The sequence below is a fragment of the Sycon ciliatum genome, chromosome 4 (assembly GCF_964019385.1).
Source record: "Sycon ciliatum chromosome 4, ocSycCili1.1, whole genome shotgun sequence".
NCBI classification, from domain to species: domain Eukaryota; kingdom Metazoa; phylum Porifera; class Calcarea; order Leucosolenida; family Sycettidae; genus Sycon; species Sycon ciliatum.
Window position 1 is genome coordinate 21,434,384 of NC_088646.1, and position 16,207 is coordinate 21,450,590.

At 48.6% G+C, this 16,207-nt stretch overlaps 2 protein-coding genes across 2 annotated transcripts in view; one reads left to right on the top strand and one right to left on the bottom strand.

The window, feature by feature from the left end:
- Positions 1-425: 425 nt before the first annotated feature.
- LOC135814999 (palmitoleoyl-protein carboxylesterase NOTUM-like) lies at positions 426-7,587 on the top strand. Its single transcript, XM_065328213.1, has 11 exons — positions 426-958; positions 1,076-1,131; positions 3,512-3,622; positions 4,014-4,074; positions 4,243-4,313; positions 4,500-4,608; positions 4,921-5,133; positions 5,332-5,426; positions 5,877-6,069; positions 6,257-6,307; positions 6,825-7,587. Exons 1-11 carry the CDS (start codon positions 759-761, stop codon positions 7,105-7,107), a joined length of 1,443 nt encoding a protein of 480 aa, XP_065184285.1. The 5' UTR covers positions 426-758; the 3' UTR covers positions 7,108-7,587.
- Positions 7,588-8,972: 1,385 nt separating this feature from the next.
- LOC135815000 (IQ motif and ankyrin repeat domain-containing protein 1-like) overlaps positions 8,973-16,207 on the bottom strand; it is a 15,292-nt gene continuing 8,057 nt past the window's right edge. Inside the window, exons 9-13 of the mRNA XM_065328214.1 lie at positions 16,118-16,151; positions 15,733-15,829; positions 15,185-15,319; positions 12,921-13,049; positions 8,973-9,851 (exon numbers count right to left, since the gene is read on the bottom strand). Coding sequence (XP_065184286.1) covers positions 9,677-9,851; positions 12,921-13,049; positions 15,185-15,319; positions 15,733-15,829; positions 16,118-16,151 — 570 coding nt within the window. The 3' untranslated portion in view covers positions 8,973-9,676. The remainder of the gene's footprint in view (positions 9,852-12,920; positions 13,050-15,184; positions 15,320-15,732; positions 15,830-16,117; positions 16,152-16,207) is intronic.

Here is a 16,207-nt window from a genome sequence, read left to right on the forward strand (position 1 = left end):
CTGTGATGCATGTCATACAGTATGCTATGCATGCTACAGGTGTGTAGCTACCGAGCACATTTTGTGGATGACCTTCTCGGCATGGCAGCAAGTCTCAGCTGAATCGGAGCTGGAAGAGGCGCACCGAACTAACTTACTTGAGCAAGTTGAGGACGCCAGTGAAACACAGTCGTATCGACCCACGACATATTCGCGTATTTCCCTCTGCAGCATGTCTCTGACACGCAGCCCTTGACTCGGAAAAGTGAATCAGAGATCGCGGCGAGGTCAAAGACAGGAATTTGGTCCTTCGCGAGATTAGCAATTCTCGCCCTGGCAGGCTCGAGAATCATTCAATGCAAAGAATGAGATCATAGGAAAGCTCATCCTTTCACTACGGCATGTTGCTACTGCTGATGCATCTGCTTGTGTCGGCTGTTTGGGCTGGCTGAAAAATGCCCAGCTCCGTCTCGGTCGCGTTGCCTTTACGGGGCGGTGACCAGCGCATAGGTACTCAAAGGGATTGCGCGATGGTGGAAATAGCAAGTGCTATTTTCTACCCAGCGAGGAGTATGCGCCAGCTGTTCGCCGATCAGTACGCGATTTCTTTCATCACCGACGGTGTCAACACGGAGCACTTTCATAACGTAGTATCCCTTCTCCGCTATAAATATGACCTGGTTGGACTGCAGAGGATCAGTTTTTCAGTGGTGCCCGCGGCTACGCTCCTCGCCAGTGGCTAAGAACATCCTGTTCAGAGAAAATACCATTTTACGAGAATGTCCTGTCCCAGAATTTCGGCAATGCTATCCTTGCTGGTGGCCATGCTGCTGGTATGTACCGAGGCTCGGAGCATCAGCGAACATCGGTCGAAACGAACGGTGGACAAGTGTGATTCGCCGTTTGTGAGGCGTCTGCTCGAGGATGGCAGCGGACAACAACATCCTTACCCGACATGCAATGATGGCAGTCCGTCAGGGTAAGCTCTTTGCATTCGATCAAACGCAAAATTCTCTCCGCTATGTTTTATCGGTATGTGGTTTGATGGTTTCAATATTATTGCTCTGCTCTTTCCTGTTCTCTCTTTCTCTCTCAGGTTTTATCTTCAACGTCCCACCATCGACAGCACGACCTGGGTGATCTATTTAGAAGGTAAGACACCTTCAGTTTGGTATCTGTACCAATATTGTGCAGTTACAAGTAGGCTACGGCCGGGGAGGTTCTGGAGTTGTCAGAAAACATTTGTACGTGCCTATCGTAGTTTTGTCGGCTCTTCTGCCTGGATTTCGTTGACAGATGCGTTAAGCCCATGGATCCTTCCATGAGTGACACGCGAACTGTAACTATTATTATTATTATCGTAGTTTCCCAGTCGAAATTTGCGTAGTACTTTCTTTAGCGAAGAAACGGGTTGTACATGTAAGTCACGGTGTTATGGTGGCGGGGATCGGAAATCACAATCCTTCGAATGCAACTGCAGGGGAAGCATTGACTCGACATGTCCCACATGGGAATGAGGAATTATTCTGGCTTTCGTCTTTTGTACATTTTCAGTCTGGCAAGCGAATGTTCTCCAGCCAGAGTAGCTTTCAGCGCCATACAATGCCAGCAGGTGGAAGTAGTTCGTGTTCAACACACGGATTACTTTACTTCTGAAGATGCCGAAACGCGATAGTACCGCTGCTGCGGTATGGCAAAGCGAAACGTGTGCTGGTAATTTGCATTGGAATGTGGGCTTCCAGCGAGAAGCCCACTTAACCAATGTTGTCCTAAGCTGAAGTGGCGTCAATTGAACATGTTGAGAGATGCCCAGTTCCGCTTAGCAAACACCTCTGTGCGGTGTCTAGTGGCACTAACATTTTCACATCCTCACTTGGATTGGCACCTTGGCCAGGGAATATGGGGATAATTATTTAAATGTTGCCTGAAAAGAACATGCCTGCCAAACCTAGATAAGGAAGCTTTGCAGTAAAAATACCATGTGGCTATGCTTGGGGGCGTCGTGCAATTAGTAGTCCGTAATGAAATTTATTCAGTGGAGTACAAGTGGTGCCACTGATAACAACATAGCTAGGAATGTGTGAGGGCTGGTATCAGCTGATAGTAGTGTGAATCCAGGTTGGTATCAGCTGAGAGGAGTGTGAGTCCAAAGCCGCAGGCTATGTAGGCGAGGAAATTGAGACTGATGAGACTGATCACTGGCTTTGCCATGCATGCACCTTTTCAACTTGTACAAGATCTCCAAGTTACTGGGCATGTCCTCCATCAACACACACCTGATTGCAGACATAATTATGTGTATAAGAACGCAGAGCACAATGGTGGTCATTACTTGTAAGCAGCTATGCTATGCAAAGAGTACCAGAAGCATTCACATGCAGGCAATCCTGACGAGGAGCCTTTCTGGGATTGAAGAAACACACTCAAAGCAGATCAAAAGGCTGGCAATGTTTACCCAGAAACGTGTGAAGTATTCCACAGTATTCCACACTGTCACACTTGCAAGAACACCTGTTACTAGAAAGTACGCACTGAGTTCAAATAAAGTAGCGACTAATACATGTATGGAAGCTAGGCCATAGGTCAAGGCATGCCAGAAGGATATTCTCCCTGGAAGCATCAGTTGTTCTTAATTGTATTCATTGGGTCTGCACAACTACCAAAGTGCAAAGGAAGTCCCTGTCTGGTGCGTGGGTTAAAGTTGCTTGTGACTGCAAAGTAGGCAATTGTTTGCTCAACCTGTGGTTAACCTATGTATGTCAGTACAGGATATGAGGTCTTACTCGTAACTGGTGACTAGAGACTGCTAGCCTTCTTTGCCTGCATTCCAGCTTATGGTATCATCACGTGAATGCACAGCATGACATCCCAGACACACCTCCAAACAGCTTGTGGTGTCCGGAGTGTTAGGATAACCCACCCTCTCAATGCTGTAGCATAGCTTTAGCAGGCGAATGCGGGGTTATTGCTAACCAGCATTCAAACTGCTGTGTGGCAGGAGGACTGCCTTGTGGCTCATGAGCTCTATTGCCAGTTCTAGGAATGTGTTGTAGGATGACAGACCCGACCTTTTGGTCAAATATGGTCACCAGGACAAAGTAACCAAGCAATTTGTGTTGCCCCAGCTTTGCATTGCCAACCACTTGCTTCTAGTGCATGTCTTCTAGTGCATGCACTAGCAGATGGCAAATCATCAGGGTTCTGCATTCCTCCTTCCTACAATAATGGCTATTCCGCAAGTATCTTTCCGAAGGCTACTAAACTTCTTTGGTCCTCCTTTGAAAAGTTGACCTGCCCTAAGTGTAAGACCCTGTCAAGCACACATTACTAGTCATTCACAGAATACAGTGTACAGTGTGTAGTGGACAATGTACAGCATGCATATTGTCCAGGAAAACAGATCACATTGGCCAAGCAGCCTGGGTAGTGGTCGGTACGTGCTAGCTCTGCAGTGTGTGCACTGCATGGATGTAACCATTGTGACTAACTTCTGTGGCTTTCTGCTCCAAACCCGTGGTGGTGGCTGCTGCAGGTGGTGACTTCTGCGCTGATGCTGCCAGTTGTCAAACACGGCAAAGGCAGCAGCACGCTCGCACCTCATCCACAAACTGGGGCCTGCTGAAAATCCCGGGTAGCACAGAAAGTAAGTGTGTATTCCTGTGAAGTTGAGAGTGAGCGCAACGGGCGTGAGGTGATAATAGTCAAGAGTCATTACAACGCCCTGCATGCAAGTAGTCAGTCAGCCAGCCAGTAAGTTGCTACTTGTAGACGTGTTCATTGCTGAGCATACGTGTGTACATCACACACTGATACATGTACCTGTGGTGGATAGCTGTGGTAGATACCTGTGGGAGTCTCATCCTTATGCACAGTGCATTGCATAGTGCAAAAGATGTGTGCTCCTTAAGGCATGCAAGCAGGAAGCTACTGAAGTACTACTGAAGGTGTACTTTATGAACTGAACTAGTGACTGCAGCCACCTGCCAAAGTACTAAAGGCCTAATGCTTCTACCATTCTGTTTCTGTTTCGTCAGACCAAGGCATCCTTTCATCACAAGAGAGAATCAATCCTTATCTTCACTCAGCCAACAAAGTGTAAGTATTGGAAATGTACTATGACTTGTGGTTGAAGAAATTGATCAGCTTACGTTTTGCCGATGTAGTGCTTATAGGCAGTGGCAATTCAGATTTCAGAGTGTTGTCTTGCTTACACTGACTTACTAATGTTAGTTTTCTGCTCTTCGGTTCTGCATGGGTGCACAGGTATATGCCGTACTGTTCTAGCGATTTCTGGAGTGGCACACAGACTGGCCGTTCGAACAACGAAACCAGCGGTAAGTCCCACCAGCCGCACCACTGTGAGACTAAGACTAGTCGGCCAACGATCACCCGATTACAGGCAAAACATATTGTCCACATGAGCAGCTGATATGATTCATACGCTGTGCTTCTGTGTTAGGCATGTCATGCAGTATCATGATGAGAATCTCTTCCTTATTCTGTGCCTTCTCCGCGGCCAGGTGGTGAATTCGTGTTCAGCGGTGCTCTCATATTCCGTGCCGTTGTGGCGGACCTGATCAAGCGTGAAGGGCTCGCGACTGCAACGCGGGTCATCATCAGCGGAAGCAGGTAGGAAAGAGCTGTGCTGTTGAGTGCGAGAATACAGCCGGTTTTCTCCCCAGCTGAGTTACTTGATAATTATGGTCATCGGGTTGTTCACACACACTATAGAATACACAGGCTGTTTGGGTAAGCAGCCCGCGCTGTTCACGACACACTGTAGAGATTACACAGGCTGTCTGGGTCAGTGGGCTGTTGATAACGCAACACAGAATACACTGGCTGTTTGGGTCAGTGTCCCAGGTTGTTGATGACACTCTGTTGAGAGAACACACAGGCCGTCTGACCAACACCGGTTTGGTTTTCCTGCTCCTTTTGCAGCTCCGGTGGACTAGGTGTTCTGCTGCACATCGACTACCTGCGACAAGCGCTGATGAGTGCTGGCGCCGTGCCCGATCTGCGAGTGCAGGGCATCATGGACTCGGCCTGGTACGCACACGACGCCGCTAACTGCACCAAAACGGTCAACGTGGAGACGCGCAGCAGGAACTGCCTGGACACCAGCGCTCTCAACCAGATGAAAGCTGGCTACAGGTGAGGAGCGTGTGAACCGTAAAGGCTTTCCACCATTGTAAAGCAACCATGACCAAGCTGAACAAGCAACCTTACAATTTCCGGCATGCGGCCTGCCATGAGTGGTCATTCAGTTTTGCCTGGGAAAGGAAACTGCGGTGGGAACTGTCTCACACAAGACTAACCATTGTTCTTGTGCTTTACATTTGTATGTGCCAGGTACTGGAGTGGATTTGTTCCCGCGACGTGTACCCAGGCCAGCACAAAGCCGTGGCTTTGCTACATCGCATCCGTCCTGCGGCCTACCGTGCAAAGTAAGTCTTTGACTGGGGAACGCTGCTTTTCTGCTTCCTGTCGGCTAAGCCAACAGCCAAATTCAGGTGCCTTGTACACTGTACATGCAGTGTCAACTTGAATCATGTGCCCATAGGTGCAAGCTGCCACAGTAGCTAGGAGAGCAAACTGACAAAGAGTGGTATACTACTCCTGTTGGTTTCCAGCCCAATCTCCTACTTTATGGTCATGTGAAGGTGTGACAACTTCCTCTGGCCTTTGTCACCACTTCCTGGGCAGCAAAGAGTTTACAAGAAGTCGATGCCAGTCCTACAAGTAGTTTCTAGCTGAGTAGGGAGACTGGCACAGTCACACCATCATGACTTCACACCTCTTTTCTTCATTTCTCGTCCCTAGCTGTCACAGTCCTTAGAATAGTTCTCAAACTGTCTATCTGTGTGTATTGTATGCGTCACGTAATTGTTGCCCAGGTGATATATTCGTCTTCCAGTGGTATTATGATAGCTACTTCACTCGACTTACGGAGGTACCATATCTGCTGGAACAAGGCTTCGTGGCGTCAAGGACCCAATACCATAACGCGGCACAGAAGATTCTCAGCTTGTCCAACATGGTTCGCAAGAGCTTGGCTGAGCAGAAGAGCATCAACGGTTCGCTACTGACGTGAGTCTCTCCGCCAACTGGGGCATTTGGCTGACCTAACCTGACCAGACTTGACACACATGTAAACGTACTTGAATTCGGTGCCAGACAGATCTTGCAATCAAAGTAGCTAGAAGAATGTGTACTGTGTGCCTGGCCCTGAGCACAGCAAGTAAATTCCTATTTCCATTTCTGATTCCTTGTGCAGGATTGCTGTTCTCCCAACTTGCTTCAGCCATGCCAATCTTCTGCTGGAAAGGTGAGATACAGTACCATCATACAGTACCATCACGCTATCAGTGCCACCATGGCCTACAATAAATTCAATACTGCTAGGATTTCATTGTGCAGAATTTGGAGCTACTGCATCGATATTGACTTCCTTACTGACATACACATGTGGTCTGCCGTGGCGTAGGTCAATGTCTTAGTGTACAGTACATGTACTGCACATGCACTGATGCTCAGCTGGACCTGTTGAAGGCACACTGATTCTGTCAGAAGATGTGTGACTGTACTTCAAAAGTATGTGAATATTTGAGTGCTTGGTTACGTGCAAGTACATTAGCAACAAATGTGTGCCCGGCAGGCCTGGAATCATGGGTGATGGGATGACGGAGTCACGGAGTCATGTTTTGAACAACTAGCCTGCCAGTGACGGTGACATTTCAGCAGCATGCATGCTTAGAACCCCTAAGAGCTCCTTCTGCAGTTCTGGTTTTCCGAATGATTAATTTTGTAATGTTGTGGATTGCTATGTGTTGTGCTGTGTGTAGCTGGACTAATCCAATGCCGTATGGAGCTACTCTAGCCAAAGTAGTGGAATGTCACAGCCTCAGCACCAGTGCACCGGAATTTGAGAGAAGATGGGAGGCACTGGAGTGCGGCAGGAAGAAGCGAGCGTTCTATCGGCACAACTGCCGCGATCCCACCGTGGAGAACTCGTCATGTCCCGTACCCAGCGATCATGACTTCTACACCAAATTCAGACAGGCAATCTCGCAAATCCCCGGCGTGTCTCGGCACTGTACGTTAGTCCTGACCAATCTCAGTTCGTAGTGTGTTCATCAGGACCCGACCACTGACATGCCACCCATCTCCACCAGTCCAGAACAATTATATCTAAGTTATGTTACTCAGTGGTAGACTGGACATGACACCAGCAATGACAGTTCTGATTAGGCCAACTACTGAAAATGCAGTACTAACACGACATTGCTCATTCCATTCCACGCCTTAGCTTGAGATTGACGACTGCATTCCCTAGAGTTCATGCATACCGGTACACAACAGACCACTGGACTTTTCCCCACGTTCAATATCCCCCTATCATCCCCCACGTAAAATATTTCCCTATCATTATTCCTAATTATTCGGCCAAGTGAGCACTTGATCAGATTCAGAATTAACATTAACTCAATTTCCCTCCTTGACTCAAAAATCTTATTACCGGAATCTGTGAATTTACGTCGTCCATTCCTTTGAATACCGTATTTCAAGTGTTGACAGGAGCTATGTATTCTCTATTTTACAAAGCAATGCTCTGTTGTGTTGTGACTTGTGAGAGGTGCTGCTGCTGATTGGTGTGGACAGTGGTGATGTTCCCAAAGAATGCAAGGATCAGTAGTGTGTGTGGGGGGGGGGGGGGGGTATAACAAGAGACAAGGCACAGACCCGAGAGTGCTGGGAAGGGAGGCAACATCAAACATCAAACATCAAGCTGTGCATGTACCGTCATGTACATGTAGTTGTGATTTGTAGATCTAGTGAGTAGTGTAGTACTTCTTCTATCAAAAACAAAAACAAAAAAACTCAAGAACAAGAACAATGGGGACAGGAATCCAATGAATGCACAGCCGCTGACTACATAATTGTACATGTACCTACTACACTGGTCGTACATGACGGTGTTACTAGTATCTTGACCAAGGAGTCATCCACCTCAGTCCTCAGCTCGGCTGTACTGTGTACACCTGTGACGGTGGGTGACTTTCACTGGTCAGGATGTGTGACAGAATGTTTCAAATACAGTATACAGTGTAATTGCCATGCTGGACTGCTGCTGTCAGGGTCACCAGGGCTGGCCAAGTAACAGTTGGAATGGGGTGTGAAATTACAGACTAATGACTGCCCATTAATTGAAGAGTATCTCCTGCACCTGATCAGGCGGATTCCAAGCCAAGCAGTCAACAGAATCTACTACAGTATCCATTGGTAACGTGAGCATCCCCTCACCAGTACACTCTGTCCTGCCAGTGTTGCCACTAAGCTTGGCAGTGTTCAGTCTGGTAGTCCTTGCTTGGTAGTTAAGGGGATTGTCAAAGTTTATAATTAAAGGCCAGCACTTAGCGTAACATGACACACCCACACAGTATGACCACTGAACTGCAAGCTACATAGTATTCATGTAGTGATGCACGTACATGTACATGCACAACTATCCCCTGTAATGACACGACTTACAACACTGCCTTCATGTAGTGGAACTTGAAACTGTTGGCATTTCAAGTCTACATCATGCCACAGTGCAGTGAGTTCACATGGCACACAGCCAATACGCCTTACTTTCAGTGTACTGTGTATGCCACATAGCCAATAAGCCTAATTACTACCAGTGTATGTCACATGGCCAATAAGCCAATGTATGACTCACAGCTAATAAGCCGTACTGTCAGTGCCAAGCATGCAAAGCAGCCAGGAACCCTGCAGTCACGGCACTTTTGGCACAATGACGACATTAGCCATGCCGACACCAAGCTCACAGCACAGTACAGAGTGGGACAAAGAGTACCGACAGTCCACACTGCCATGCACTGCAGAAACCTACTTTGGTCAAAACACCATAATTATGCAGTGGGCGGCCATTGCATGAAATGACACCGGCAATGCATTCCAAACCCAGTGTGTTCAGAAGGAATACTAGCTGAGCATTACAGCCTCTCTGCCGTCAAACTATGCTAATTTCCTCAGACTTAGGCCTCTTGCATAAAGTTAGCCCTGATAAGCTAAAATGTCCTCTACATCATATTGAGTTCATAAGGCCGCAATATAATACGTCGTTTTCATGTATGTGGAAGAAGCCAGTGGATCTTGAACCTTTCGTCAAAGCAAACCTGTATGATCCTGTCGTGACGCTAGTTGTGCCTGCACATAATATCCAAGTCACACAACCTATGTGCACACCACACACCCTACAGCTACTAGCCATTTTCTGGGCACCCATAGTCAACTGTTTGCCTTTCTCATAGCAACAAGCAAGTCATGGCACACAAAGTAGTCCAAATGTCCAATTCCTGCCTAAGTACGTCCTGGATATATTTCACTGATCGAATTGTACAGTCATGTACTTTGCGAGTATGTACATGCCCTCGGAGGTCAGAAGGCAACTCAAGTCATTCAATGTGTGTGTGTGTGTGTGTGTGTGTGTGTGTGTGTGTATGTATGTATGTATGTATGTGTGTATGTGTGTGTGTGTGTGTGTGTGTGTGTGTGTGTGTGCGCGCGCGCGCTCGTGCGTGCATGCAGGAGTGCGTGCGGGCATGTGTGAGTTTCACTCCGGCAGTCAGTCTCTAAAGCGCCCGTCCAAGCTTGGCTGAGTTAACAATACTAGTTTGGACAGTGTGTTGGCTCATACTGGCTGTGGCTGCATGATGACCCTGATGGGATACATCTGGTGAACTACCTGATCAGGTGGGTATCGCATTCTGGTGATCACTATGAACTGGAAGTCTTGAACACGTCCACGCATGAAGTTAGTCTTCTCATAGGCCTTGCCATCTTCTTTTCGAATCAGTGACTCGTAGCTGGAACAACAAATCCAACACAGAATGCCTACAGCTGGTTGCATGTTTCGCCACCTGGCACTTCCGTCCCAATGAAAATATCCTCCCAAAATACCACATCCATGGAAATGCAAGATATCAACACGCTCATTAAAGTATGCTTCTAAACTGTCCGTTCTTGTTTCGTCTTGCAATATGGCTGTCCGCGGCCAACCCTGCACTGGTTATGGCTGATGTGAGGTGTTGAAAGCCTGTGTTAGCCTGCAAAAGACCTGCACTAGCATGCGCTAGCATGCGCTAGCCTGCACTAACCTGTGTTTATCTGTGCTGACCTGTGTTAACCTGTGTTGACCTGTGTTAATGCCGGTCTTTAGAGCCAGGTGGTCTTTGTTCACAGGTCGTAATACAGTCATGTAGACCCTGGTGTGCAGGCTGAAATGACCGGTCTCATCAGACATGCAGGCAGTTTCCTATCACTGTGATATGATGTGACTGTACTGGCAATGCTGTTTCAGGGGTTCAGCGCATGAAAATCCTCCAACCGCAGCTACTGGAGTTCCGCATTTTTATTTTATATTCTTGCAGCATTGGCTAGTTATCAATAATGTAGGTTTGTAGTCGGGCAAACCGTAGTTTTCGCCGTGGACCGAGCAAGCCGGCCACGCGGCCGAGGCGGAGCAACAACCGGCGGGGCTGTACGCACAGCCGCCCTGGCTGCCCCTTTCAGCATGGGGCGATCGCACGCAGGACCAAGGAGGTTGAGGGCACTCTTGTCTCCTGCTTGTTGGCACAGCAGCAACTCTTTGCCCTTGCGCCCTTTGAGGGTTTTTTTGAGGTTTTCGTTTCATCATGGAGCTCTCGCAGACTCAGCTGGCCGTCATCAGGGAGGCAACGGCCTCCGCAGTTTCTGCTGCTTTAGCTCAGCTCGCGCCAATCTCGCAGGAGCAGCACACTACAGCGGACCCCACACCAAGGGTGGAGGACCAGGCCGCGACGAGTGTTCAAGGTATGTTTCCTGTGGCGCCCAGGCTGCCCTCTTGTGTGGCCCAAGTGTCGGTGGACATCATGCGCAAGATTAAAAGCGTTGAGTATGTTGACCTGGCTTCGGTCCTGCCCAGTCGTGCCGTCTCGTCTGAACCTCCTGCCAAGCGTATTCGCCTGGACGAGAGCGCAGATTCGGCTGTATTCATTTCCACAGTGTCCACACCACGGAGGAAGATCGAGACACTGGCGGACTGGACCGAGGCCTGGTCGATATTTAGTATCATTGCCTGTGACGGCGCTCCTGGTCCTTGCAGTGGCCTCCTGGAACACCAGCTCAGAATTATCCAGGCCGCGCAAAAATACCGCTTTGCTGCGGTCCAGGAGTACGACGTGCTCTTGCGCCAGGTGATGGCAAAGGACCACACCCTCAGCATTGGAGATATGCACACTGAGCTGTATACCCAGTGCTTTACCGGGCAGGCACTGAGTTTTTGCAGCAAATGCAAGAGGCCTGGCCACTCTGCCACGTCATGCCTGGCGAAGGCATCTCCGCAAGCGCCTTTTCGTGCCCCCTGCGGCAATGCAGTGCCGAAACCTGTGTGCAAGCAGTACAACAAGGGCAGCTGCACCTTTGCCAACTGCTCGTATTTACACCGCTGCACCTTCTGCCAAGGGGCTCACAAGGCCATCGAGTGTCCCTCACGCAGCTCTGCCTAATCTGCCCAGCCTGCCCGATTCCTCGTCGCCACCGAGTAGTAAGTCCTGTCTCACATCTGTTTTCACCCCTGTAAATGTTTTGGCTTTAGAAGCTGAACTAGCTGGCCACCCTGATCGTGCTCTTGCTGATACCATTTTGTCTGAGTTACGCGACGGCTGTCGTGTTGGGTTCTCCGGTAACCGCTCTGCCTCAATTGTTTCGAATAACCTTGCTTCTGCCTCGGCAAACCCCAATATTGTGGACGCTTATCTAGAAAAGGAATGCAAGCTGAATCACACTAGTGGCCCATTTGACACCCCTCCTTTTGTCTCCCTGCGCACCTCTGGCATGGGCGTAGTGCCCAAGAAGGATGGCAGTCACCGATTGATTATGCATTTATCTGCCCCGGCGGGGAATAGTGTTAACGATTTTATTGATCGCGAAGCCGTTTCCTTTTCCATGATTTCCATTGACACTGTCTGTGACTATGTTAGGCGAATGGGCCGCGGTGCCCTTCTTTGCAAGGTTGACTTGCGGCATGCGTTTCGCATAATTCCTGTCCATCCAGAGGATCGCCCATTACTACGTATGTGCTGGCGTGGCAAATTTTACTTTGATCTGGTATTACCGTTTGGCTTACGTTCTTCCCCATTCATATTCAATCGCTTTGCCGACGCACTTGCTTGGATCTTACGTAAAAATTACTCTGTCGACAATCTGGAGCACTACCTAGATGATTTCATTAATGTATCTCCCCCGGCCTCTTTTATCCCATCGTCTACCGCTGCGGTGCACATGGCAACCATCTTGCAAGTGTTCGACAACTTGGGCATTCCAGTGGCGGAAGGCGCAGACAAAGTGGCAGGTCCCAATACCACGTTGACAGTGCTCGGCTTGCAGATCGACACCATTGCCATGGAGATGCGTCTCCCAGCACCCAAACTTCAGGAACTGCGGCACCGGCTTGCTAACTGGAGTATCACGCAGCATTGTTCAAAGCAGGAACTGCTATCTCTTATTGGACTCCTGGCATTCGCGGCAAAGGTGGTCCCGGCCGGCAGGACATTCCTGCGCAGGCTGATCGATCTCAGCTCCTCGGCAACCGGTTTGCAGGACACCATAGCTCTGACAGCAACTGCACTGTACTTATGGTTTGATTCATAGGGTGGTAAATAGCTTATGTACCAGCCTGCTATGTCGGATACCACTAACCATGCATCAACTTTGCGCCAGGCGTGAACTGACGGTGTTGGTGGTGAGAAGGAGAGCTCTTTGCAAGAGTAACTTTGCAGCTTAGAGAACATGTGTGGGCAGGCTTGTATTTACCGCCATATTGCCAGGTGTGAATTTACCACCATATGAACCCACCTATATATATTAAAAAACATGAATTACTAGCCAGAACTTACACACTTTCCTTCATAATGGACTTGTCCATGACCGCAGAGAGCAGTCCGGGCCGCACCAGGTTGAAGGAGCGCTCCACGGCATCCCACATGTCCGCATCCAACATGTCCATTACAGTGGGCTTTCCAAACCTGCAGAACAGAGGATGTGCGACAACAAAAAGTGAATGAGCGACAACAAAACAGTGATGGTGCAACAACAGCTTGTGAAATACCTATAGCACACGGGGACTTTATAGCCTAAGTTTGCGAGCATGCAGCACACGTCCACAGCTTCAAAAGTGGCTGTTTGGGACACCTGTGCTTGTAGGCCTGAATCTGGTTTTCCAATACCTGAGTAGTGCACTTCAATGTACAGGTTCTGCTGTTGGTGGAATCAGTACTGCTGGTTAGGTTGATGGATTAACCTGATCTACTAGACTACGATGGCTACTTTCTACCGGCTACTGAGCGGTTTCCACTGGAGCTCGGATTTGGAGGTAATTTCTTGCCGTTTCTAGGTGGAATTTGACCGCATTTTCTTGCCCTCCGGGTTAGTTGGGCTCACTGTGCCCAAAGAATGAGTTTGTTTCAACGAGGTTTGCCTCTGTGAAGGCCACAGCTAGAGCAAGAACGCCGGGAGATTCCTTCATTCCGCCGCTTAGCCGTCGTCTTTGTAGCTTTGTTTCTTTGCCTGGTTCGCTACGTGTGAGATTACCAAAGTCTCTCTCTCCCCCCCCCCCCCCCCGCTACATGTAGGGCTTTGTGTGACGTTTCGCACATGTCATGGTGTGGATCAGCGCGTGCGTATGAGCACTGCTGCTACTTCGCAGTAGGTGTGGAGGCTCATGTGATGTTTGGCACTACTACATAGTGTGGATCAGGGCTTGCATATGACAAGTCTGAACTGACTTGCGATGTGTGTCTTTGCAAGATTTTGTTCCGCACGGCCTTGCATAGTGCTTCTCCAATTAATATGTTGCCAGCGCTCTTTGCAGTGGGATGATTGGTGGCAGGCAACGGATACGCCTGATCTGATCTTGATGTCTAGCTGATCGTGACTTCTAGTGTAAGAGCTGCCTGGCCCTCGGAACAGCTGGTTCAGGATCACCTCAGGAGACTGATGACTCCACGTTGAGACCCACTATGAAAGGAAGGGTCCGAAATCACGTTCACGAGCCGTCATTAGATGGCCCGCTGGTGCCACGTCCGGAGGAGAATATTACGGCTAGTGTAGATGTAATACACGCTGAGGACATACCCTAGCAACCTTACAGATCCCAAGCAAGTGGATGATTTCTCGACATCTTTCTGGCCTGGGCAGCTCTCTGCAGTAGATACGGAACAGCTGATTGACACAGCTTACAAAATGTGCACAATACCGTCCAAATGCATTTCAAGTTGTACGGGGAATACAGGACGGCACTTAATCACAACTCTATCTTCATTAAACTCCTGCTTTGGTGGCGACAGAAGCAACCAGCGGAAGGCGTCCAGCATAGCGACTGTCTTTTAAGCACCCATGTTACAGAGGCTGAGTACTGAGTCCTTAAGATATGTTAAACTTCTTAAACAGTGACTATCACAATGGTCTTCCGGAGATATTACAGGGTCATTGAAAGACGCAGACATCATCCACACCTCCAAACAGCCAAGGTCAGGTAATACACCACTCCACACCCTATCAGATGACGGCAGTGGTGGCTTACATTTGCTAACAGACATGGTTGATAGCAAGACAGTCAGAGATACACTGAAGGAGAGGCATCCACCAGCAGAGGCAGTCGACGAGGATGCCGTTATACCTAGCCAGCCCCCACCGCAACCCCATCCAGTCTATTTTCAAAGTGGCCTTTGGCGGGAGGTAATTCAAAAGGCAGTGGTTCATATTAGCCCAAGTACACAGGCCCCTGTGGTGTGGACGCAGAAAATTGGTGACTGATGCGTCGAACATGTTCAACCGAAGTCTGCGGATCGTTTGTGACTGGTACGCCGGTGGTGGGATGTCCTGATGGTACAGGGACCAGCATTCGGCTATTTAGTGAATCCAGCAAAGTCTGCTTTCGTCATGAAGGAGAGCTGCCTCGTTGAAGCGAGAGATCTTTTCAGGATACTGGAGTAGCCATTTCGTCTGAGGGAGTGCGGCATTACAGGACTCCGCTTGGCTATGAGCTATATAATTATGCTACGAGTATATACTATATGCTATATGCTGTGTACTATATGTTGGAAATAACCCACTCTATTCAACCGCATCTAAAACCCTGCAGACCACCATGACCACTGACCTTAACGAGCCCAGCAATGCTTGCCGTATGCTGTTTGCCTCCATGTCCTTAGCCCGCATCGTGTTCAGATAGTTGGTATCTCTGTACTTGAGGAACGTAGCGACTTGCTTTGTCTCATCGATTATCAGAGGCCATCTGAAACAGTAAGCCACAATATGCAATGCAGCTTTTAGATGGGTATCTGTGTTACCAACACTTTCCCTCAAGACACAGTGCAACAGGACTGTAATGCCAAGCCATAATTGCCTGCTTGTTTTACGCGTCTAAGGTGCAAACAACCAGAAATAGACCATTGAAATTCACACAACAAATGACGATGACAGGTACGGTGGCAGCAACATTAATTTTGCTGGCTAACATGCTGAGCTATCCGACGGGTTTATACAGCCACAATGGCTAGGCCATCCATTTCAGCAAGGGAAAGATTTTCCAACAATATTCGGCATACCTATCCTTGGCCAATGCATACTATAATATTATAGCAATAAATGATCCTAACATTTCACGCGCTAAAACTGTCCCGAGCCACTGAGAGATGCTGCACTTACTTTCCAGACGTCTTGATCTTGTCACCCACATCGCGTATGAGTACATCATCGAGCTCCCGCAGCACCACCTTTAGACCAACCAGGTCTTCCGGGTTCTCTGCAGCAGCAGAACACGTTGTGGAATCTCACATAGGAAACTGCTGACAAATAGAAGGAACTTGAAGACTGACGATCTTAACAGTCTTGTCAAAATCAAAAGATTTGCCGGCTTGGAAGGAGGGAATAACGAATATCTATACAGTGAGGCATGAAGGGTGATAATAGAAATTGTCAGCAATCGTATGCGATCACTAATGGACTGATTGTAAGTTCATGTATGTCTCTGACCAGGGCATGCACATCTACATTTTTGTACACAATGAGGACATTAGTAGTAGCCCCTTACCCTCCTGACTCTGCTCGCGGGCTGTCAGCCGTGCCTGTGCAAGTACAACGTACAAAAACAAACAGTGTACAATCATGTACATGTACATAG